This window comes from Onychostruthus taczanowskii, unplaced genomic scaffold (genome assembly GCF_017590055.1).
Source record: "Onychostruthus taczanowskii isolate IOZ18803 unplaced genomic scaffold, ASM1759005v1 scaffold7, whole genome shotgun sequence".
Lineage (NCBI taxonomy): Eukaryota > Metazoa > Chordata > Aves > Passeriformes > Passeridae > Onychostruthus > Onychostruthus taczanowskii.
The window spans coordinates 8,100,478-8,124,423 of record NW_024504786.1 but is presented as its reverse complement, the minus strand read 5'-3'; the positions used below and the strand labels follow the sequence as shown (position 1 = coordinate 8,124,423).

Genomic DNA, 23,946 nt, shown 5'->3' with positions numbered 1-23,946 from the left:
TTTGGGTTTCCATGCATTTGAGAATGGTTTTGTTTAAGAGTATCAAAGATTTCCAGAATAAGATAAACTTCGTTGGAATAGTAATGGATTTGGCAACACTGGGCATGTCCCTGGAGCACACAGTAGAAGTAGTCCCTGCATGCCCTCAAAAACCAGCGTGTTGGGACACCCCCACACATTCCCTGTGGAGTTCATCACTGCATGTGCCAAAAGCCCACTGAATCCTAAATATACCAAACCTCCTACGTACACATGGTACTACCAGAGGCACAGTCAGAGTCGAGTCCTGGCCATGTGAGGACAATTTAATTTAACATGTGCAGAAAGTCAGCTGACAAGTTAGCAACTGACAAGTTCCATGGGGCATTTATGCACAAGCAGCTGGTGCACAATCATTTTAATGAAAACAACTGCATGTGATTAAATACACAATGCACATATTGGCTTTCCTTGTTTGAATCAAGTTTTTTACCTATTTCAAGGTCAAAATTACCTCTTCTCTGCATTTTTTTTTTCAATTAGCAGGCCATTACTGTATGTTTAGATAACCACTGCCTTTTGATGACAAAATGTTTAGTCTTCCTGACCTTTTCTCTGTTACTCCCCTATTACATTAGTGGAGGCTGAGGTTTGTTAAATTTTTCATATGTGATATTTACATAATTCAACCATCTTCTTTTGCTTGAAGATTGTGGATTTTCAAATGGATGTGGTTGCCAAGGTCCTCATAAAAATAAATCAAACTCAGCAGTGATCCCTCCCCCTTTATTCTTTCATTTCCTGCTTCCTGTTATTTATAATTGTTGTCTTATCCTTGCACTTTTCTTCCACTTTCCTTTATTTTGTCAAAACAGGCTGTGCAATAGAAAAATCTGGTCACTTGCATGCCCAAGAGATTAATTGACCTTTGTGCCTTTAAGCGGTTCAAGTCAGAACAGCAAAGACAGAATCCGCAGCAGATTTATCTTTCTGGCAATAAGTAACAGGCTCTTCAAAGCCCCACCAGAGGTATCAATTGCCTTATTTCTGATCTAATCTAAGTTCTGGATGTTTATAAAGTGCTTCTAAAGATGGAATCCTGGAGTAAAAGTCACAACATCAAGAATTATCTGTTTTCAGTTGTGTTTAAGATTGGGAGCGCAGTTGGTTCTCGATTACAGGCCCAAGTCTGCTCCAGCGGAAGGCTTTGACAGCAGCAGCAGGGCTGTCCCTGCCCAGCAGTGCAAGCACGCAGCTGAACCAGCCTGCTTTCATGTCACTGCGGTCCCGAGCAAACAAGGAAATGAATTCCTGGCCATCTGCAAGGAGAGGAGCCCCAGCATTCTCGGAAAGTGCAACTTCTCTGTAGACCTTAGAGCGCAAAAGCTGAAGCAGAACGAGTGCAATCGGTCTTTCACTTTCCCTGGATTCTTGTTATTTAGGTCTGCAAATAAAACTGGGGATATTCGGTCTTCCTACAAGTAGAAACGGCTTCAAAAGACCGTGATAAACAGCAGTCGGGGAGATGCAGACGCTTCTTGTTGAATTTATGGGCCGGGGTCGTCTTTTGTCGCTTCCCCCCGTGTGGTGCAGCCCACCGCATTTATCATTCCAGGACAAATTTATCAGCGGGAGTGGCGAGGCTGGGCTGCCTGAGCTTCCCGACAGGAACCGGGCCAGGAGGGCACGGAAGATCAGCGGGACAAACCCGATGAGAAACAGGAGTGGGTCGGTGCCGGGGGCCCGATGAGTTACGGGGAGCACCACCGGGGGCAGAGCCGCGAGGGCAGCTCAGCCCCACTGACGGACTTTCACATTTGAACCCGCCCGGGCACCCGCGCTGCCCCGGCCCGCGGCCCGTTCCCGGCGGAAGCGGAAGGGCCGGGCAGCAGCCGGAGCAGCAGCGGGAGCCCAGCCTGAGTAGCGGCGGCAGGAGCGGCGCTCGGTAGCGGCGGTGAGTGCGGGAACGCTGCGGGGGCTGCGGGGCCACCTTATCAGCCCTCCGCCGCCCCCCGCGCCGGGCGGGCCCGCCCTGCGCCGCCCCGATAAGGGGCAGGTGGGCGCGCTCGGCTCCTCTGGGGGAGCCAAAATGTAGAGGGCTTAACCCCGATCTGTGCGGCAGGAGTTGCTCAGGGACAGCGACTTAAGTATTACTAATATGTATCTATTTGTATATCTATCCATATTAATGGTATGCATAGCTATGGCTGCTTTACTGCTGGAAGACTCGTTGCTTTAGGTTAAAAATGAGCTGTAGCTGTGGGTTGATGAACATTTGTATTACTGTGGTTGTTGATACAACATCCCAGTCTTACACTGTCCTTGAATTACTCTGAGCTTTAATCCCTTTATGTGAATGTGGCAGTAGGTTTGTGATGCTAAGCCATAACCATATCTTACTTGTCCAGAAGTAGTTTGCTTTTAGGTTTGTTTTTATTCTGCCCTTCTAAGAACAGGTTTTCAGCTTTTTAATGAACTGTATAATTATGGCTAGCATCGTAAGTGTGATTCTCCTAAATCCCCTATTTTCGGGAAGAATCTGAGTGGAAAGTATTAATGTATTTTTTTCCAGTGTCTGCTATTCTGATGTGTTCCATTCTTCCAGAGGCTGTAGTTTAAATCTCTCTGCAGTGTTAATGTCCAATGCTACATGAAGCAACATGGTTCTTAAAAATGTGCTGATGCTAGTTATTGATTAAATGTGTACCTTGTCTTCTGGGCTGAACTCTTACCTTTAAGATGATTGCATAACATGGTTGTGTAAAGTATACAGTTGGTATTTATTTGTATTATAGGCCAAAGTGAATAAAAAACCCTTATATTTTTAGTTGTGTTGCTTGATGCAAGAAGATGTCTTTATTTAGGCAACTAAATTCAGGTAAACAGTACCCACTTGCATGTAGCTGGCTACAAAATGGCTGTGCAAGCTCAGAGTAGAAGAAAATACTGTTGGCACCATCACCCTGTCTTCTCTGACCTCCTACCCCAATAAAACAGATTCCTGCAAGTTTGGTTCACCAGTGATTGTCTTCAGCACCAATAGCTGGACTTAGCTCAGTGCAAATCCAGGGCTATTAGTTCAGTGTAATGATTGTCTTGTACCAGGAGGTGCTGGCCCAGTATAATCCAGACAAGAAAGGCACTCAGACTCCAAGGTATCATCTCAAGTGTTTTTTAGAGCTAACCCTTTAAAGAAAGAACAGAGTGTTGATAATTGTGTGTCCCTTCAGGTGCTGGGAGCCCCAACTTGTGCAGCATTGAGCAGATCTCACACAGCACAGTGTGCAGACCCTGCCTATAGCAGGGATTACCCCCAGAATCTGCTGGGGATTCTTTTGCAAGAAAAGACCTTTATTCATCACTTCTGCTGTCACACAGAAAGGATGCTTGCAGAAGAACTTCCTACATTTTTAGATAAAGGCAAGGACACATAGGTAGCATAATTGCAGGTACAAAGTGTGAGCTACCTGCAGACTCCTATTACAGATTGCTGCTGAGCTTATCCTGCAGCTTGTGCATCCCACAGCACCAGGCTGGGCATGAAGTGCAGCACAAGATGAGCCTGGACCTACTCAGGTTAACTGTTACAGGGATCCCCAGCTCCTTGGTGTACAATGGCCTTCAGGTCAGGATCACTCCAACTGCTCTTGTATGTCTCTCTGAAAAACAAGTATGCTATCTGGTGTCTGCTGTTATATCTACAAAAGTATGGCTTGAGAAGCTAAGCAAGAAATTGAAAGCATAAACTCTGTGTCAACACATCCATCAGCTGGGACCTAATTATGTGAGCAAAATGACAATACTGAGAAGGCAGACCTATTTTGGGATAGTATGCTATGTGGATGCTGAACTCTGAAAACATCCCTTCCTCCTACATAGTCAGATGTAACTAACATTGCATTCTTCCACTCTTGGTTATTTTTGTTGCTTTTTGTTTTTAAACAAATAATATTCAAGATTTTGGATGCAGCAGAGCTTGGGAAGTAAGTGAAATCAGCTAGCCAGCTTTGGAGCTTATCCTGGAATGCAGTTTCTTTTTAACTATTTGAGCAGAAACAGATTGTGAGGATGTTGGGACATGCTGTAAGCCCTTCCTTTGTTGATGAAAAAACTTTGCCATTGTGAGCAGAAAAGGTAAATTGTTGCAACTTAAAGAATTGCTGCAAAACTTTGTTCTTTTTATTCTTTAGGCAAACATGCCTGCAACATGCGACTTTGTTACACTCCACACTGGGCAGAAGATGCCTCTCGTGGGACTGGGAACTTGGAAGAGTGACCGTGGCCAAGTAAGCAGGGAACAACAGGATATTATGCTCTCAACTAGTGTGTGTGTTTGTGCACTTTTTTTGGAGGTCCCAGATCTGAGGCCTGGATCCTTTGCTTGAGCTGTTCTAGTCTTGAGTCCATTGAAGTTGAATGCATGTATGTGTGTATTTGCCTGACTAAGGCCTAAGGCACAAAGACAGCAGTTCTTTCCAAGAAGGAACATCCCTTCAGACTTGTTAGCCCTGGCCTTGGGCAGTGGAGCTCTGGGACATAAACCCAGAAGAAAACCAGTGAATGGTGTTTCTATAACATGGTGCTGCACTCTTCCACTGGCAGGTCCTCAGGCTGCCGGTCTGACCAGACACCCCTCTGGCTTAGGCTGATGACTCGGCAGAAAGCATTATTTTGGGAGGCAAACTCAAGTTGTTCTTGTAATAAGTCCTGTTCCAGCAGCCAGCCAATGGTTAGCAGGAAAACAAAGAACTTGCTTGGGTCAGCCTGCTTTCAGAATAAGAAGGCTCATGTATCATTAGACATTCACTCTGCTTCTGAATGCAGGGAATTGGCAAACACCACACTTGGAAACTATTCTGTTGTTACTACGAACAGTCTGTGGGAATGTTTGTGTGCTCCATGGTGTGCCTGCTATTGTAATGTTTCTCCCTTTTGTCTGTCTTTTAGTATGTCTTTCATTTAGTTAACAGATACATTTTTTGGGGAAGAGATTGTATGTACTTCCTGGGAAAGGTAATGTCCACTGCTTGGTGGAATTCCTAACTGGCATTCATAGAATTGTGGAATCACAGAATGGGTTGGGTTGGAAGAGACCTTAAAGACCATCTAGTTCCAGTTCCCTGCTGTAGGCAGGGAGACCCTTCCGCTAGACCAGGCTGCTCAGAGGTCAATCCACCCTGGCCTCGAACATTTCCAGGGATGGGCATCCACAGCTTCTCTGGGTTATGCACATCACTGCATGCCTGTGCAGTAAATGGATGTCTCACTGCTACTCCTGTGTGAGCTTTATGATATTTTTTGGAGTATCTTGGATGACATTGTTCTCATGACTGAGAGGGAAAGTTAAAACTCTTCTCAAGACATGCAATTCTCTCATGCCAGCTAGAGGAAAAGGTGGGAAACAAGCTAAGAAAATTAAATCTGTTCAGAGCCATTTTACTGTTGGTTTTCCAGTCCAAACAACTGTCAGGACAGTGGATCTGTTGGGAATAGAAGTTGTACTAATGTGGAAGCTGAGTTGGTGTGTGAGCTCAGTCAACCTCTTAAATGAGGAAAAGGATGAATGTGCAGCTTTGCCACTTAAAACATCAAATGACAGCTGAATTAAGTTTGTTAACATGCACAAACTTAATGGATGAGTTTCTGTGCACTCAAAACAGTTAAATATGCTTTGTCTAAAGCAAATGTCTGGAACTAAACAAACAAAATATGAATGTGTTGTTTATTCTGTGAACTAATTGTTCTGAGAAATGTGTGGCCTTAGAAAGGAACCAGGACAGATCCTGTTTGTGCATAATTTAAACCTAATTCAGTTGGATTTTGCCATAATCAGCAGTGCTGCTGGCAGCTGAACCACACACAGGATCCAGTTATCTTCTCTGGGTTTCCTTGGAAGTCATTGGGAGTCACTTCTTTGGAATATCTGCTTTCTTCAAAGACTTCCTTGTAAAACGTATTGAAGGCAAAATCTAGGAAGTGCAGTGGAAAGGGCCAGGGTTACAGAAGTTGCTGCTATTCCTGTGGAATAAATGTATTTCTGCTTACCACTTTTGAAAATTCAGGGGCATAGCAGCAATTTGGCAGTGTCCAGATGATTTACCCTTAAAAAGACATGATGTAGGTCAGGGATAATAACTGCTATTATGAATTAAAGACTAGGGGCCAAAAACCCAGAGAAGCAGAAGAATTAGTATTGATTAAATTTGGTTTAGCTGTTTCTCAAGTAGAGGCTATTTATTAACAGCTCTTTTGTTCAAGGGCTGCATTAGAAGCAAGTGTGAAATGAATTGCTTTTAAATTATTTTGGGTAAATATTTTGCAGATTGTAATTCTTTCCCTTGCCAGGCTTGAGTAATTTCTTTATTACTGCTGTTACTGTTCCTGACTGTAAACAAGCCTTGACCTTGTAGACAGATCTTAGCAGTCCAGTACAAAGGTGTCATTGCAGTCCCAGTTTCCTAGATATTAAAGGGGGAAAATAATTGAATCTAATTCCATGTTGAAAGGATTTTATAGGATTGGCACCATCTAAAATAATAGGATGTTTTGTGTTTTACATGATCAAATGCTAGAAGAGAAATTTGTTTTGCATGTTTCCATAGGAATATAATGGAGGGCTGTTAAATGGAAGGGAGCACAGTACAGAAGTTTATGAACTGGCAGCATGAATCAGTTCAAAGAGAAATCCATTCAGACAGGAGTATGAAGAATATCAGTACAGTGGCTTTTTGATATTGCAGCTGGATTAGCTGTAATCCTTTAATGCTTTGTTCTCGTCTCTCAAGTGAGCCATGCTTTCAACCTGGAGGATTGATCCCCACCTGATGAGCAGCCTAACCTGAGTGGCCGAGGCTGGTTCTGTGGGACAGGGAGACACAGGGCTTGTATTTCTGTGTGAAACCTTGGAAAAGCTGAGGAGAAGTGCACCTCAGGAAACCAGTCAGACAGGGTGTCTTGTGACAGCTTCGGGGGAGAATGTTTAGTTCTTGAAGTTTGTTAGGCAATACAGAGAATCCTGGTGACAGGCACAAAAAAAATCACTCCTGTTAAGCAAGGGACTTATATTCAACATTTGAAAGATAAGAAGCAAACCCCTTTATTTTAGGGAACACTGCCTTTTAAATTGCCATTATTTGGCATGAGTTCCTTTTCAGCCAATTTTAGTGCAATATTTAGAAACTGTGATATAGCAACACTTGGGTTCTGGTCATAGTGCGTCTGAACATCACGTGCACTGATTATTTGGTTTTTTCCTACTTCCTCTCAGCAAAAGAACTGCTAAAATGTGTCAACTTTACAGGAAGCAGGGGTGACTGGTCAGAGCCTTTTCTTTCCCAGTAATATTGAACTGTTAAGAGTGGAAATCTCTTCATAATGGCTTGGGGCTGTGCACAAGAGGCTCCTGGGTCACTTGAACTGTGTGTTACCTGGAAGTATAAAGATGGCTTGTTAGTTTTTTAACCTTGTGAGAGGCAAATTCAAGAATTGGAAATGTAGCAATGGATATTGTAATTAATGGGGACTTACAGATTTTTTCTGAATCTGCCACTGATATTGTGTTCATCCATCTTCAAAAGAGGGTGGCAAGGCCAAGTCCCTTTCTGGGATGTTTAAATGGGATGTAGTTCCTTGGACTTTGCTATAAAGTGAAGGAGAATGAGGCTCCAACTGCAAAACCTGTGTGTTTTGGGGCCAGCCATTCGAAGAAAGGCATGAAACAGCTGATGAGACAGCAACAACAGTGAAGCAAGGTTTGGGAAAGGTGAGTTGTGATTAGGGGGGGAGCACCTGCAGTTATGTGGTCAGTAGAGATGTGAGAGGAGCTGTGCACTTTGCAAATGTGGGAAAAGCCCTCACAAAGGGCAAGTTGTGAATTTCATCTCTGGGAGGAATGGGATGTGGCACCAGGGCCATCTTTGTGAGTCACCTAAAAGACTTTGAGCAGAAAGATTTCAAAGCATTGGAATAGACTGCCTGTCACAAGAAGGGCTATGACAAATGTGTGTAGGAGTGGTCTGGATTTACTCTGCCCAGCTGAGGGCCTTGAGGGTAGCCTGGAAGATGTCTAAAGATCCATTCAGACCTACTTTTAGTAAGAACTAACTTTTTAGTTCTGTGGGGATGGATTGGTGAGTCACACTTGAGCTGTGTGACTCAATTTGCCTAATGCAAAGTAAACTCACTAATTGCTCCTTTCATAGCAGTATTGACAGGCTAAACTAAAGAGTATATGGAAAGTTTGAAGGATCCTTTGGTTATTTTTACTTCACAACAACAAATACCAGTAGGCATATGAATCTTCAGCTGCTTCTGTTGTGTTTTTGTTCTCTATCCCCTACCATGAAATGTATATACCTGTCTGAAGTTAATCTCAAAAATACAGAACTTCTTGTTAAAAAAGTACTTTTTTAAAACTTACATCTATATGTTATTATTTTTCCCCTCCAAAAATGCTTTTTTTTTTTTTTGCATGTTTCCTCTTGATTGATTGCCTTTTGTGTGGAACAGGAGCTCTCAGTTCACACTGAAATGTTTTAGTAGGCTGGAATAGCTTATCCAAATACAGATTATTTTTGTCAGCTCCAAACCTTGTTTAAATTATCAGTCCCAGTTCTTCAGCGTCAGAAATTTCTCAAAACATGCTAACAAAAAAATACAGCCTCTTGTTGATATCTTTGCAGAGACATGTTTGGAGTGCTTTATCTCTGTTTTTCTGTGAGTGGTGCCTACTTTCATTTATGGTAAACTTGGTCTGTTTGCTTAAAAAGAGTATTAATCTGGTACAGGAAATAGGGGGTTCCAGACACAGAACATTGCTGTTTTATTGTCCGTCTCCACAAATCTCACCTTTTTGGAGGATATATACCGAGTCTTAAAAGCCCTTACTATGTCTCAAGTGATTTCAGAATTACTCTGCCCTTGATTTTGTAGTGACCTGAGAAATGTCTTTCACCTTACCAGGTGAAACAAGGACTGTAAGTACCATCCTGCTAGAGAAAGGAAGGGTTCACTGCTGTAATAGAAGTGCTTTGTCATCCTGGCTAAGGGAAACTGTGCTACACTCCAGTTTTCGTCTCAAAATGCCAAAGAATGTAGTCAGAATATCCTGTGTCTGCTTTTACTGCACTTCTTGACAAGAAAAACAAATCAAATCCACCAGTAGGAGAGAGATCTCACATTTGATTCTCCATTGCCTTTTTGTAGAATCTGAAAGCAGGACTGTAATTGCCTTTGCTTGGTATTACTAATTTTGTCAGCTTTAAATTTGAAAATGGGTACTTTACGTTTTTAATCAAAGTAACAACATTTTCAAATTCACAGCTACTTTGATTAAGTTGTTGATCAAAGTAGCCCTCTAGCCGTTGTGGACATATTTTTTAATCTCGTGACAAGAGAGGTGTGATCTCACTTAACATTTACGGCCCTATTGCATCAAGCCTTATACACAGAGTAATTTACAGTCTCCCACAGTCTTGAGAGATAAGTAAGTGAGGTGTGGTGTATAGAAATCCCTGTACAGATGGGATGTATTATTCTTTCTGTAGTACTTCAGAAGGACAGATGTAAGAGAGAATGTGTACTAACTGTCCACTGGAAGTTAAATGAAATAGATTTTACTAAATGGTCATCAGCCTAATGGCAGATGATGATTACACTGCCAACTGTAGTAATTCTTCATTCTTGCCCAATCATTTATAGAAAGTCTTTTGAAAAAAGCTCCTTAGGAGTCGTCACAAAGATGCCATTCTGTGTTTCCTTCTGGTTTCTAGACTTGCTTCATATCTGAGGCCCACATGTGAAGACCACATTTGGTGCTTGTGCTGCATTAGAGCTTTCAAAAGCAGATACATATTGGAAGTAAAGTGCCTTGGTTTCCAAAAACCATTCTGGCTTTTGCGTGACAATATGGAGCAAGAGTTGTGTTGCTGTTGGCAGCACCTTCATGGTCAGCAGTGTTGAAAGCACAATGTAAAGTTGTGAGCATCATCAGGGGTATCCCAGCAGCATGACTTTCGCTGTTGTGCAATTATGAGACAAGAACGAAAAATGTTCCATAAAATAGCATTGTCTTGGTAATTAAGTGTGAGTGGCTGAACCAAACACGAACTGTGGTGATTCTGGAGTTAGAAGCCAGGCTCTTTCTTTACTGGGCAAGAGGAAATATATTCCAGGTTTGACTGATGTTGATTTGTCACTTTGGTCAGAAAATATCTTCCTATGCCATGACTTTTCATATGAAAACTTCTTCTTATAGGTCATTTTATATTTAAGAAACGTGTAACAACTGTAGTGGCGAGTAGGGATTTGTTCTACCTGGTGCATTCTTGCATGCTGGCCCCGTGTGCACAATCTATTTTCTTGTTCCTCTTGGAGTGTCAGCCAGCAGTTTGCTCTTCCCCACTAAGGACCATGCCAGAGACTCCAGATCCTCATGTTTGAATCTCATGACCTTATACAGGTCTGTGGTTTTTCGGGGGGTGTTCCTCACCAAGTCAAGTAGCGTTTTTAACTTTTCCCCAGTGGCACATCCCTTTTCAGTGGCTGCATGGGCAGTGTGTTTGTGGTTGCAGGTGAAGGAGGCAGTGAAGCACGCCCTCAGCGTGGGCTATCGCCACATCGACTGCGCGGCCGCCTACAGCAACGAAGCCGAGATCGGGGAGGCCTTCCAGGAGTGCGTTGGGCCCAGCAAGGTAAAAGCTCAGGAACTGCCCTGCTCACTGTGTGCTGTGCCAAAACTTACAGCTGTCCCCTGTGAAGGTAACAGTTGTGGCTTTTGCTGCTGGGCTACCCCAGCTGTTCGCTGTTTATCAGGAGAAGGCATGACAGAGGCCTTTCTCTCCTCTTAGAACCCTCCTGGCTGTCACTGGGACAAAACGTTGTCAGGGATGTTTGGATGCAAGCTACAGAAAATGCCGGTGGTGGTGGTTTTTTCCTTTTCCTGCTCCTTTTCCCCTAACAAAGTATCCCAATTTGGATACTTTGGGGTTCCCAGAATCAGTAGTTATAATGTAAAATATTTGTCATGATTTAGATGAAAAGTTACCCTGACCTTCCTATCTAGCATGCAATGGGTATAGCCATAGCAAATTTAGTTTTTCGGTTATTGATAAAATATCAACTGTAGGTTTTTTGTTATTGCTAAAATATGAGTGAGTAAATGTAGTGAATTTTAATTTTTTTTTAAACAGTGCACGTGGAAGGCTCATAAATGTGACTCCAGAGTCTGCACCTGAGAGTTTGAGGCCTAAGTATAATGTAATGTGGCAGGCATTCCTATGTATGAGCTGAGGTAGAATCTTAAATTTATTCCCTGAAGGGGCCAAAAGGATAATCTGTACAGCCTCACAGCCCATGGAAAGGAAGTTTTCATGTTCTTGCTTTCCTGCTGTGCTTGCCTTGGCTTTAGGGCAATCTCTTTGTTATGTGCTTAAGAGAGGCTGTTTTCAGCTTGCCCCAGGGATTCCTCCCTATTAGGTGTGGTAACAATGGGAAGCATTTTGTTCAGTTCATATTAGCTAGCTAACTTAGAACTAGAATTTGAATCAAAATTATTTTAAAAAGAATTTTTAAATATCTTCCTTTTAAACACAACATCCTTGTGTGAAACACAGAAATAATTGAATGGTTGGAAGAGAGAAACTAAGGAATTAATCATTCCAAATTCTTCAAAATAGATTTGAGTGAAGTTTTGTCAGACGAGACAGTGAGAAGCATCCTTTCTGATGGAATTCTGAGCTTCATTTTGCCCAGTGTGATCTCCCTTTTGTATTTTATACTTTCTAGATAACAAGTTCTCCATTTTTTATTTCTGGTTCTTACCATTCCAACACAGGGTGCAGAGCTCCCAGTTCTTAGTGTGTTCCTTCCACAGCCAGAAGCTCCAATGCAGAGGTTTGGGGAATCTCCTGATTATTTTCCCACGCTTTTTTTTACAAGAAGCAATCTTGGTTTATAGCATGTGATGAGTGAAGTAAGTTAGCTGGTTGAGCCTGGCCTTCCACAGCCAGAAGCTCCAATGCAGAGGTTTGGGGAATCTCCTGATTATTTTCCCACGCTTTTTTTACAAGAAGCAATCTTGGTCTATAGCATGTGATGGGTGAAGTAAGTTAGCTGGTTGAGCCTGAAATATGTGAATTGTTAAATGGAAATTTGAAAATTTACATATGAATAAGCTGAGTAATCTTTCTTTTGGCCACATCACACTTAGTAATGGCTTTAACCCTTGAATTGGAAGGTTTGGAAGAGTATGTGGAAAGGAATTTTATTATTTTTCAAAACTTCTAATTGCTAAAGTATTTTATATACTTTAAAACTTGCCACTGTGTGTATTTCTCTGGCACTTCTCCTTCCAATATATTTTTGAAAGATCTAATTTGTAGGTTCCATTAAAAAAAACATAACAAACCACAAAACTTCATTTGTTCTCTTTGTTTTAAAACTAATTGGGGAGTTGTTGCAATTCTCTTTCTGAACTTGCTCCAGTATATTATGCTCTCCTTCCTTTTTTGAAGGTTATTAAAAGGGAGGACCTGTTTGTAACATCAAAGCTCTGGAATACCAAGCACCACCCTGAAGATGTAGAGCCAGCACTGAGGAAAACACTTGGAGATATGAAACTGGATTACCTGGACCTGTACCTCATGCACTGGCCTCATGCCTTTGAGTAAGTTCTACATGCAAAGGGCACAGAATGCAGAAACACCAGTTTTACATAAGTGGCTCATGTATATCCTGAGGATGTTCTTTCTGAGCTGTGAGTTTCTTCCTGTTTATGCTGCCTGCAAGGTGTTTTGTGGTATTTAAAGGTTAAAACAGTCTAGTGTCTTCATCTAGGCACTGGGGAAGTGTAGCAGTTATTCTTGGTTCTGCCATTGGCCTACCTGGTAACCTTGAAAAAATACCAGAACTGCTTTTGCCTTAGTTGTACTGATCTGTGAAATGGAAATTAAGTGCTTCATAAAGACAACACTTCTCACTATTGGTTATTAGCTGTACTGGAGTGGACAAACACATGCAGTATCATGGTGGTATCTGTATGAGGTGGAAGGGAATTGACTTCTTATGACACAAATTGCAGTAATTCCATGATTTGAGGAAGTAAGAGATAAGAAAGCTTTCCAGCTAAGTGTTAAACATACTTATCCTACAGTGGAGTGGACAAACACATGCAGTATCATGGTGGTATCTGTATGAGGTGGAAGGGAATTGACTTCTTATGACACAAATTGCAGTAATTCCATGATTTGAGGAAGTAAGAGATAAAGCTTTCCAGCTAAGTGTTAAATGTACTTATCCTACAATCCCATGATAAGCACAGTTCCATACTCTATTTCCTTGTAGATGTGGAAGTAGTTGTTTCCCCACCCAACTACAATCAACAAAAAGGCAGGAGGAATAAATCTCCTTGCCAAAGGTTTGCATGGAATCTTCACTCAAGCCCTTTCAGTTTAAGGGGCCTCCGCTCTGCAAATCTGAGAATGCTTTTTCTCCTTCTTGTCATATGAACTGAATTTTACAAATGTCATACACTAATGATAAGATGAAAGATGCTCAAAGTATAAATATATTCCTCAGCATAACAGAATGAGGAAGTGTTTTTAACTAGAACTGGTCTGGAGGAAGAGCTGGTAAAAATTCCCTCTGTTGTGCAACAGGTTTGCTTTTCATTTGCTTGAAAAAAACCAACCCATCAAACATGGCTTTGATAATAACACATAAGACAAATAATAATGTACGTTTGGATGTTTAGATAGTACTACTATTTAAATTTATATTGTGCCACTGTTGACAAAACTGACCGTCTAATAAAGCAGTTTAATTTCTTTTCTCATTGGGAATGGCACACTCTGCAGTTTTCTGTTATTTCTACGTAACTGTTTTAATGCATGGTTATTTATAATGTCTGTTGCATTGGGAGGCTAAGCTAAGGAATGTTATTTACAGAAAAATTAAAACAGACTTCCAGATGAAAATCACAGTGCCTTTAGGTTTTGAAAATTACTCTCACTTAATACAGTACTCTTGACATGTGAAGCTGCTCTTCTGACTTGGGAGCTCATAAGGCTTTCAGAGTTACTTTTGGTTCTAGATTTACCAGTGACATGAAGAACCATCTCCCCTTGTCCCCAGGTACTGCCATTTCTCACACCATTCACTGCTTAGCTAGAGCACTTCAAGAGTCTCATTGCTGAGCTAGCAGAGTCATGTGGTGATTATGGAGCAGGGCTCTGCCAGGGGGATTGCTGGTACCTCTCCAAGCATGGACTGCACAGAGACCAGGCATAGGTTCTCACCCCTTTGGCTGTAGGGGTGTCACCGGGCACAGCTGGGTACTTTGTGTCTGTTTTGGGTGGGCTTTTTTGGTTTTGGTGGTGGTTTTTTTGTTTGTTTGTGGGGAGGTGTTTTTTTTGGTTTTTTTTTTTTTTTTTAATGTGTTGGTATGACTAATTGGAAGAAAACACAACCAACCTGTAAAGAACATGTACATGTTAGGACTTCTGGGAGAATCTGTGCTTGTATTGAGTAGTGACACAGCTACAGAATCCAGAGGGAGTGGGAAGGCCAGTATTCTTTGAATACAGTTTCTCTTAGATAGCTCTTAAACCCAGATCCCTTTGGTAGCAACTCCAAGCTGCCCTCTGAGTTGCTGCTCCCTAAATCAGCTGTTTCATGGGGATCAAAGTGTGCAAAGACCTGCTGCTGTGTCTACAGTGGTTTATCAGTTCTGTGTAGTCACTGCTGTAGGTGAGTACTTCAAAGTGCCGTGTAACAACTTTATGTAGGAACAACTGTCTTGTGTAATAACTGCTTATAGGCTAAGTCATGTAATGGAATTGAACAGATTCATTCAGTTTGTCCTTCAGACTATGTAGAAACTTTTAAGACTGCTGTGAGGAAGGTTTCTTTGAGTGAAGAACTAAAATAATTTGGTGCATGTACTTACACTTGACCTTTGATGCTGTAGACGAGGGGACAACCTCTTCCCAAAGAATCCTGATAACACGATGCGTTACGACTACATTGATTATAAGGAAACCTGGAAGGCTATGGAGAAACTGGTGGAAAAGGGTCTTGTGAAAGCCATTGGGCTGTCAAACTTCAACAGTCATCAGATCGATGATGTACTAAGTGTGGCTACTGTGAAGCCAGCTGTGCTCCAGGTAAGGTGGATAAAGGAGACAAATACCTTTCCTGTTTGTCCTTAAGAGTGAAGAATTTGCAAACCAATGTCATGTGTTTAGCACAAGAGGTGCAGCTTCTTATTTGCAGGGAAGAATATAGCCAGCTCTGCAGGAGCAGGCACACAGAGGCTGTCTTTCCAGGCAGATTGGAAAGGAGGCCTACATCTGTGTTCTGTGGGTAATTATACCTGCTTAGAACAGGTCTGTGGAAGAGTTCATCTTCCATGTGAGAAACAACTTAGTCTGTAAAAAGGAAAGATTGTGAGGGAGTAACTTGAATCCCTACTGCATAGAAATTGCTTGCTTATTGGATGATCTGTTTAGTACCAAGGGAAAGTCCAGCACTGAGCTCAGGTGATCTGTTCTTTGTTTCCCATAAGCTTAGCCTACCAGACACTTCTTTCTCCTGATAGTGACTTGAGTTACTAAGGTTACCTTAAACCTTATCCTCATAAGGTTTTCTGGAATCTGGAATGAACTCCTGTGATATGTTTTGTTCTTTTGTGCTTGACTTCCTGTTTGTTTCATTGTATGTTGATATCTGTTCTGTAGCCACTCATTGTGGGTCATTTTAATAGGTGGAATGCCATCCTTACCTAGCTCAGAACGAGCTGATTGCTCACTGCCAGAAACGAGGACTGGTGGTCACTGCCTACAGTCCCCTTGGCTCACCTGATCGCATGTGGAAACACCCGGATGAGCCTGTGCTGCTAGAGGAACCTGGGGTCAAAAAAATTGCTGAAAAATACAGCAAGTCACCTGCACAGATCATCCTCAGGTACAGAATAATTGTGAGAGAGGTGGTGTTTGGGACCCAGCCTTCAGTCAAGCAAAACATACAAGCTAGAAGGAATCCACTTAGTGTGTCAGGGAGGGGTTAAAATCACAGGGAGTGTCAAAAGCAAATCCCACTTGGTGCTTGTTTTACAAACTGGTAGAGTTGGTCCTGCCTTTGGGCAGGTAGGCTAGATCAGAAGGGTCCATTCAGGGCCTGGATCCACGTCTGAGATAGTTCACGTGGACTGTTGCCATGTCTGGGACAGTACCTTTTCTGCTGGGAAATAGCAGTAGGACAATTAAGGCAGCCTATCACATCTGAATGCTGCCCACTGAATTTGCATCTGGCTGTTTCCCTGAAACCTCTAGTGCTTGCTGCTGCATTCAGCTGGCTCCCAGGAAGAGAGGGGCTGAGGTAAATACTTGCCTCCTTTGCACTGAAGAACTATTTGCTGTTTAGTTTTTGTCTAACCAGGTACTGGATATTAGAAAACAAGGTGACTGAGTGATACCCAGAATGTGATCAGCACCTTCTAAACTAAAATTGGATTTCTATCCTCATTTTTCTTGACTGGCTTTGTATCCATCAGTGTCCCTACCACAGTCTTGGGCAGTAGCATGTTACCCAGAGAGCTGAATGTGTTCAAGATTTTGTGCTCAAGCCACTAGACAGGCACTTCAGGGATCTGGGTTTTCATTTAGTTTTTGAGTGGTTGTCAGGTTAGAACTTGCTTGAAATGCCTAAATATGTTTTTCTGACCATTTCTTGGATTTTTAGCATAAAACAGTTGAAACCTGGGTGCTTGTTCCAAGGCATAAACATTTTCCCCTCTCTGATTCAGTTGTTACTGTTTTGCTTGAGCTTGGATATACCAGGTCCTAATACAACACAGGGCTGTGTCACTCCTGTGGAGATTTTTATTTCACAGAAATGGCATCTCTGCTGCCAGAGATTATTGCTCAACCAAAATAAATACTTATTGTCCATGGACTGCATGCACAAAGTCTCTCACCTCCTCTTGCAGATGGCAAGTGCAGCGTAAAGTGGTTGTCATTCCCAAGAGTGTCACTCCTGCTCGCATTCAGCAGAATCTGCAGGTAAGCTGAAATGGAGGAGAGGAGTTTCAGAAATGCACTTTTCATGTGAGTAATTGCTATACTGTCCTACAACTTGCAGAGCAGCAAGCTGAGGCACTTGGTTCATACTTGTTCATCAATGTATGCACACGCTGGGGAGGGAGGGTAAAGATGTTTTTTGAAAACAAAGGATGTGTTTTCAGCAACTCGGTGTGTGCATGCAATGTGCACATGCACAGTCTTGTTACCAGAAGGTAAAGAATGTACTTTGTAGGGGTCTAAATGAAAAATCTGTACTTAAATTTTTTTGAGACACAAATTCATTGAAATAGGGAGTCTTCTAACTATGCTCAGTGACTCTTATTTATGAGTAATAGCTGCTCTATCCTGCAAGTCAGGGCTGGTGACTACTTCTCCAGCAAACTGCCATTCTGGTGGTGCTGAAGGAGTAAGTGTGGTTCACTTCTGCTCTGAAGTAGAGACTTCCGAAATGATTTGAAAACCCTGACTTTAAATAATCTTAAGGGATGTTTCTGAATCACCTCCTTGGATCTTTTTTCATAAAGATTGGCTGGTTACATACTTGTTTTTAAGTAAGGAGTTGTTCATGTAACTGTTACTCCCATTAATCCAAAATCTGTCACGTAGTGTGCTACTAGAAATCTCAACAAATTCCAATAAATTCCGCAGTTGCTCGAGGTTTAGATCTACATGGAAACAGAATATTTATTGAATAGCAGCACTTGCTGTGAGAAACAGTCCCACCAGTGTAAGCTTAGAGCTGGAAGGTGTGTGAACAGCTCAGATATTAACGCTTTGCTTTGGTGTTATGAGTTTCATTGCAATTTCATATTTATTAGCAGAAAACAAACTGATGGCAACCTATGGTTATTGGGTAAAGCCTCTGGCTTTTGTTCTCAGGTGTTTGACTTCAGCCTCACAGAAGAGGAGATGAGCCACATTGGAAGCCTGAACAAAAACTGGCGTTACATTGTGCCAATGATTACGGTAAATTTCTTGTTTTTCTAATGCTTTTCATCATGTGCGTATGGTCGCCACTTGGGATTTTTACAGTTTTGTTTCTTTCGTTCCCATCAGAACTATTTACTCATAAGAACACTGCATCTCCTTAGGGTATCTAAGATGAAGGAATTTTTCAAAAGCCGGGTACAGAAAAGGCAGCTTCTTGAGAACTTTTGTCCTCTTGTTTTGGACATTGGCTCTCTCTTGAGTTCTCATTACTGACTCCCATGGGTCTTTGAGTCCCATCTTCAAATCCCACCAAACTCCTGCTGATTTGTTCTTCCCAAGTCGAAGCAGGCTAAGCTCCATGGCATTCCTCTAGACATGCTCCTGTGCCAGCTGTCACTGTCTACTTTGTACCATAAACCTTTAAGATCAGACTCGGGGTGCTGCTGCTTCTCCACATCCACGGTGGAAGTCACATCAGGGAATTCGTCCCCTCCCCTCTGCTGCATGTCCCCCTTTCAGAATCTGTTGTAATGACCTTTCTCCAATGTAAGGAGTTTGGATTAGGCTGTTCTATTTTTCTTCCCAAATCCATTAGCTGCAGCATCTTTTAGCATCAGCAGTTTACTGTGTCACACGAACCTTTACCTCATGTGCTAGCAGATGCCAGTTTGTTTTTAGAGAAGCCTCTCTGCCTTGTAAGCATTGAAATCCTCTTGGTCTTTCCTTTATTACATTAAAGGACCTAAACTCGTTCCTTTTCCCTCACTGCAAAATTCCAAGTCAGTGCCTTATCTCCTGACTTTATAACTTGACTTGTTTGTCATTTCTTCTTGTCCTGCTTCTGACTTTATAACAGAAAGCTGTTGCCATTCTCTGGTGCATTACTGGCCAGAATATGGCAACTGTAACAAGTTGCTGTGGTTGTGCTATAATGAATCTGAAGTGATTTATCCCTTCTCTGCCATACAGTACACTGTACAGATACAGGAAATCTCAGCAAATTTGGGAGCTGTCAGGCATAGCCTGGCCTCTTCAGTGCTTTGCCTGTAAATTATCCTTCAGTAGTGGCTGCTGACTATAGGAATTCCTTGGTGAAAGCTTTTCTCCAGGATTTATCATTGTGGGTTTTTCAAATACTTGAGAGTGTATCAGTGACCAGCCCACGTTAGAGAAGAAGCTGTGAATGTGTGGGAATGATTGTCTCGTATCAAGGGTAGATACTTGTTACAGCCTTCACTGTTTGTCATGCTGACATGAGCCTCAAGGCCATCCTTTTAACTGTACGTGTGCATAAATATAAACCCTCACATCCCTGCAGCCAAACTTCTCTCCATGTTTATGGATCAGGAGTCTGGATACCAAACAAGCAGCTTAGCTGCTGATCCGTGTGAATGGGGTAGTGACAAGCACACCTACTGCTGACAATATGTTTCTTTCAAGTGTTTTGCTACTCATGCTGCAAACAAAGTTGTTTTTGTTAATGAAACTGCAAAATACATTTAAATGTAGCCTAGCTTGAATGAGCCAGGGATAATTCATGTGCTTTTGTTACCTGGGAGACCTGATCAGATCACAGGGGTTCACAAAGAGAGATGAAATACAGTTCAAAGTGGCAGCCCATCCAGCTTGAGAAAGGGTGAATGTGGTGATGCAGCTGGGCTTCAAAGATATTGCCATATTGTCAGATAATGAGACAGGAAGAAGCAAGATGAGTGGAGTTAAATCACAGATCTGTAGCTCTAAGATCTCTGATGGAACCTTTTGTCTCCTGCCCATCCCTTCTGGGCTTATTGGAAAGAATTTCCATCAACTGTGAATTAAAATTCCTGTCTAACCTTTCATGCCTATCTGTGCTATGAATCTGACTTAGTGTCTGGATTTCAAAGTGTGATGTGACAGTGACAAGAGAGCTCCTATTGTAATTGATGAGACAGTTCTTCTTGGCTTTACCTCATTGATCTATAGCCACAAGTTCTTAAAATTGTGCCACTCTCTTCCTTGTTGTGTATGTTTAAAGTCTGAGGGGAGGATATTACATTGCATTATTTGTTCATTATCTGGATAGAGTTTGGAAGGTACCTTGCACCAATCTGAAATCCAAACTTTTGGAAACATATAATTGGCCAAAGAATATACTTGAGTGGAACTTAAATGACTGGCAGGCCAGGAGAGGAGGAATATAGTGAGCACATCATGATCTCTTTTTAAAAGTTAGCTACTGTTGACCTGCAGGTGTGTTCATTGCTGATTTTATCCCCCCCGCCCTTCTCTCACATTCCTGGAGTAGACTGGAATCAGTGATGTGAAACATTGCTTCTGGCAGCTGCTGGCTTGGCCTGCTGTGAACAAGAATTCTTGCCTGTTCTGTGTGGACAAATATGCAGGGGGACAGAACTGGGGGGGAGAGTGCAGAATATGAGTTCTAGGAACGTGAGGAAGCTGTTGGCTTTCAAGAGAACTTGAGGAAACCTGAAGTTACCGTGACACTTCTGTCCTGTTGTAAGGATTGCCTTCAGCTGACAGCCTCATGGCAGGTCTATTTTAATCGGAGCGTTAGTCAAATGTTACACCGTAACATCTTCGTTCTGTGCTCTGCAGTGCCCCCAGGTGACTCCGTTCATTTAAACAGCTCATTGCAGCAAGTCCAGTGGCTTTGAAATGCAGGTTTTATATTCAAAGCTAATGGGACACTTGCTAGTGGATACTTGGTTTGGAAGTCCCTGTGATTTCCTCTGTGCCCATAACATTTTGAGTGATCACTACCATCACGTTTTTATGTATAAAAATCAAGGATTTCTCTAATACAACTTTTATTGAGGCATTAGTTGTTTATCTAAGTTTTGGCTGGATGGTGCTTGCCTGACGTGGGGAGCTGTGTGCTCTGGGCCAGTGCTGCACCCAGACTTCCCCAGAAGTTACAGATGAGGTTTTATTTACCTCAGCCACACGGAAGTTGGGGTGTTGCAATGGACTTGGTGCAACAGAAATGCAAGTTGTCCACCTGAATGCTTCGAGGTGGGATGTAGGAACTGAGACTTCTGCATGGCCATGTCTGGTTTTGGGCCAGCCCAAGCCTCTGGTTATCTGTGAATATTGGTTTCAGTGCTCCCATTTTACTGCTGGAGAAGTTGTCCTTCTGTGGAAATGTTCCTAAAAGGAGTTCAGTGACACTATCAGTGAATGCCTCAGTATGTGACCCTGAACAAGCCTCTCAATGTGTTTCATCTTATCCATCTCTAAAATTGGCAGCCCAGCAGTTCTCTAGGATGGAAACATGGACAAAGGCTCCAACTCCAATAAAGTGTTTGAAGTGTGTGTGTTACAGCACTTACTCAGTAACACCTACAAGGCTTTTAACTATCCTTAGTCTAATTCTTCAAGTCTCTGCAGCTTGAGAGACTCTTGCTCTAGGCTACAGAAGTCTGTCTTTTCTTTCAAGAAAGGCTAAGAGGACCTGGGAGTAGAGGGAAGAGCTCTTGTTTAAGCTCAAAAATGTACTCCGAGATTTTTGGGATACAAAGTTTTAGAAATCTAAATCATGGAGAACTTGAAACTGCGAGTAAGAGTGGAGTTTATCTTTCTCACTTGAGTCTGTCTTGTTTATTTCACAGGTGGATGGAAAGCTAGTAGCCAGAGATGCTGGACACCCCCACTACCCCTTCAACGACCCCTATTAAGTGCTGGAAAATCAGGCGTTGCAGTAATGATCCAGTAATTGCCTTCACACAAAGTAATTGTTGCCACGGTTTTTTGACAGTTGCCACTGCCCAAATTAAAACCTTCCTTCCCAAGTGGGTTTTCCTACAATGTACTACTTCTAATCGACCTCCTGCCTGGAGATCCTGCAGCTTCTGTTTCAGAGTTTGTGGATTTATCACAATGACTACAAGCTGGCTCCTGGAGGCATCAGATCTTTTGGAGATTAGATAAAGAGTGAGGAGTCTAAGTCAAGTTCCAGAGGCATCGTTATCAGACAAGGGCATTACTTTGAGTAATTACTTTGGTTACTACTGTGAAACGGTTTTGAAAACTTCAGTTGCTACCATGATGAGGGGAAAAAAAGAAGGGTGAAGGTGTGAAAGTTTTTTAAGGCTAAAGAATTGCTCAGCCATCAACTTTGATCTCTTTTATTAATAATTTTTTACACAGGGAGTAAAGTGAAAGGTGCTACAATTGCACTATGTCCCTAAATCATTCATTAAAACCCAAGTAATCAGCCATGCCCAGTGCTTTTATCCACTTCATCGTACTTTTGGGACCTGGAGTTGTCAATTTTCTCTTTCTTTTAATTTGCCTGTAGATTTGAGCAGAATAAAAGCAGACCCTGGAGCAGGCCTTCAGGGCAATTCTCTCTCTTGCTTGTCACAGTGCTGGGTTTCAGCTCTCACAGCACCTCTGATCCTATCACAAAAGCCACAAGAACTTTGCAGCAAGTCTTGCAGAAAAACATCCTGCTTTTCCCGTGAAGTGTTTCTTTACCAAAGATGTCCATTTTGAGTTCTGGAAGGTCACAAAATTAGTTCCTAATTGTACAGTAAGACCAAAGACCTTTCAGAGCTCCCAATGTTTTAATGTTGCATTTTTGGTTGCTGCCAAAAAAATGTCTTTGGCTGATGCTTAGGAGAGCTGCTCCTGTCTCCTGCTGTACCACTGACCTGCTGGTAACTCGGGGTGAGTCCTTGGCCTTTTGTGCCTGTTTTCCTACTTGCCATGTCTGTGTTCCCCTGGCAGGGACTGATTTGCTGAGTGCTGATGCACCCGTGGACTGGAACTCCAGCTCTAAGCACAGTTTTCTTTTGTGTCAGTCTCCTAATGAACTGGCTGAGCACAAAGGGCATGAGGTGTTGGTACCTACCTGTGCTCTGGTGGTGACACTTCTGTGGCCTTAGAAACATCAACACTTTATTTTGGTCCTCTCTACCTGTTAAATAGGATTAATTTTTTTCCCCACAGTAATTAGAATTGCTATTGGATTGCTATTTTCCCGTAGCAAGCAATTAGAAAAAGTCTTGTATATCAAATAGTTCAAAAGTTAAGGAATTAGACACTTTAATTTGGATACCCTCGTTTGCAATAGGCCTATAGCAGATCTATGTATTCATTTGGAGTGTAAAGCCTTCTCAGGTAGTTCCTGCCCTGGGCCTCACAGTGTGCAGCTGAACTGCAGAAAAAAGTGACACCAATTTATCACTCCTTGTAAACCGCAGGCAAAATTTCAGGAACTTCTGTTGCTTCGTAAAATGTTTCCTAATTCCTCATGAATTTGCCTCAGTGGAGGAAGCCAATCCTCCTTTAGGATTCTTTACTAGACTGGACATTTTCTTCTAAGGAAAATTAAATTCTTGTTGGTATATTTAATTGTTCTACTCAAATATGGTGACTTTGAATACGGTTCTTGTTGCAATCCTGCCAAGGACAGTGGCTTTTCTTGCTTGTTTCACTTGCATGTTTGCTTGTTTAAATAAATTCTGTACTCGTTGTATGACTGAGAATTTTTCCCTCCCTCTTATCAAGGCCCCAACTAACTTACTCTAGTTATTTCTCTGAGCAAGAGTACCTAACTGGGCTGAGAGAATTCCCAAGAAAAGCACATTAATGTTGTAGCTCTTTGAACCCCACACTTCCCAGCTCTGTTCCTGCAGGGAGGGACATAGCGGGGCTGAAGCTGGAGAACTTTTACCTTGAAATAGCAGAGCCTGGCGGTCTCGGTGCTGGGCTGTGCTGTGACAGGGCAGCGGCCATGTCAGCCCTGCCTGCTCGTGTGTTCGTGTCGCAGGGGAGAGTCGAGCATCTGCGTTAGCTGGGCAGACACCCGAGTTTGTTCAGAGCCCGGGCCGGGGTGCCAGAGCCTCCCGGGCCGCCAGGCTGCGGCTGAGGGGGTACCACAGCCGGGCTGAGGGAGCGGGACTGCACCTCCCGGCATGCCCCGCGGGACCCCGCCTCACTCTCCGGCACTACA

General features: G+C 42.5%; 1 protein-coding gene and 1 long non-coding RNA gene across 2 annotated transcripts; one reads left to right on the top strand and one right to left on the bottom strand.

Moving 5' to 3' along the window:
• Positions 1-976: 976 nt before the first annotated feature.
• On the top strand, positions 977-23,637 carry AKR1A1 (aldo-keto reductase family 1 member A1). Its single transcript, XM_041421609.1, has 9 exons — positions 977-1,933; positions 4,170-4,265; positions 10,551-10,670; positions 12,492-12,643; positions 14,945-15,140; positions 15,740-15,939; positions 16,964-17,036; positions 17,937-18,023; positions 21,599-23,637. The coding sequence occupies exons 2-9, from the start codon at positions 4,176-4,178 to the stop codon at positions 21,662-21,664; spliced, it is 984 nt and encodes a 327-aa protein (XP_041277543.1). The 5' UTR covers positions 977-1,933; positions 4,170-4,175; the 3' UTR covers positions 21,665-23,637.
• On the bottom strand, positions 7,039-23,940 carry LOC121345072. Its single transcript, XR_005953922.1, has 3 exons — positions 23,668-23,940; positions 16,952-17,041; positions 7,039-7,406 (listed from the first exon to the last, which is right to left on the bottom strand). It is a non-coding gene; the product is annotated as an uncharacterized LOC121345072 (long non-coding RNA).
• Between the last annotated feature and the right edge of the window lie 6 nt (positions 23,941-23,946).

Bases quoted from the DNA above. Each gene is read 5' to 3' on its own strand.
- AKR1A1 (XM_041421609.1), top strand. From the start codon at position 4,176: ATGCCTGCAACATGCGACTTTGTTACACTCCACACTGGGCAGAAGATG. The intron at 10,671-12,491 runs GTAAAAGCTCAG...CCTTTTTTGAAG, and splicing joins AGTGCGTTGGGCCCAGCAAG to GTTATTAAAAGGGAGGACCT. The intron at 18,024-21,598 runs GTAAATTTCTTG...TTTATTTCACAG, and splicing joins ACATTGTGCCAATGATTACG to GTGGATGGAAAGCTAGTAGC.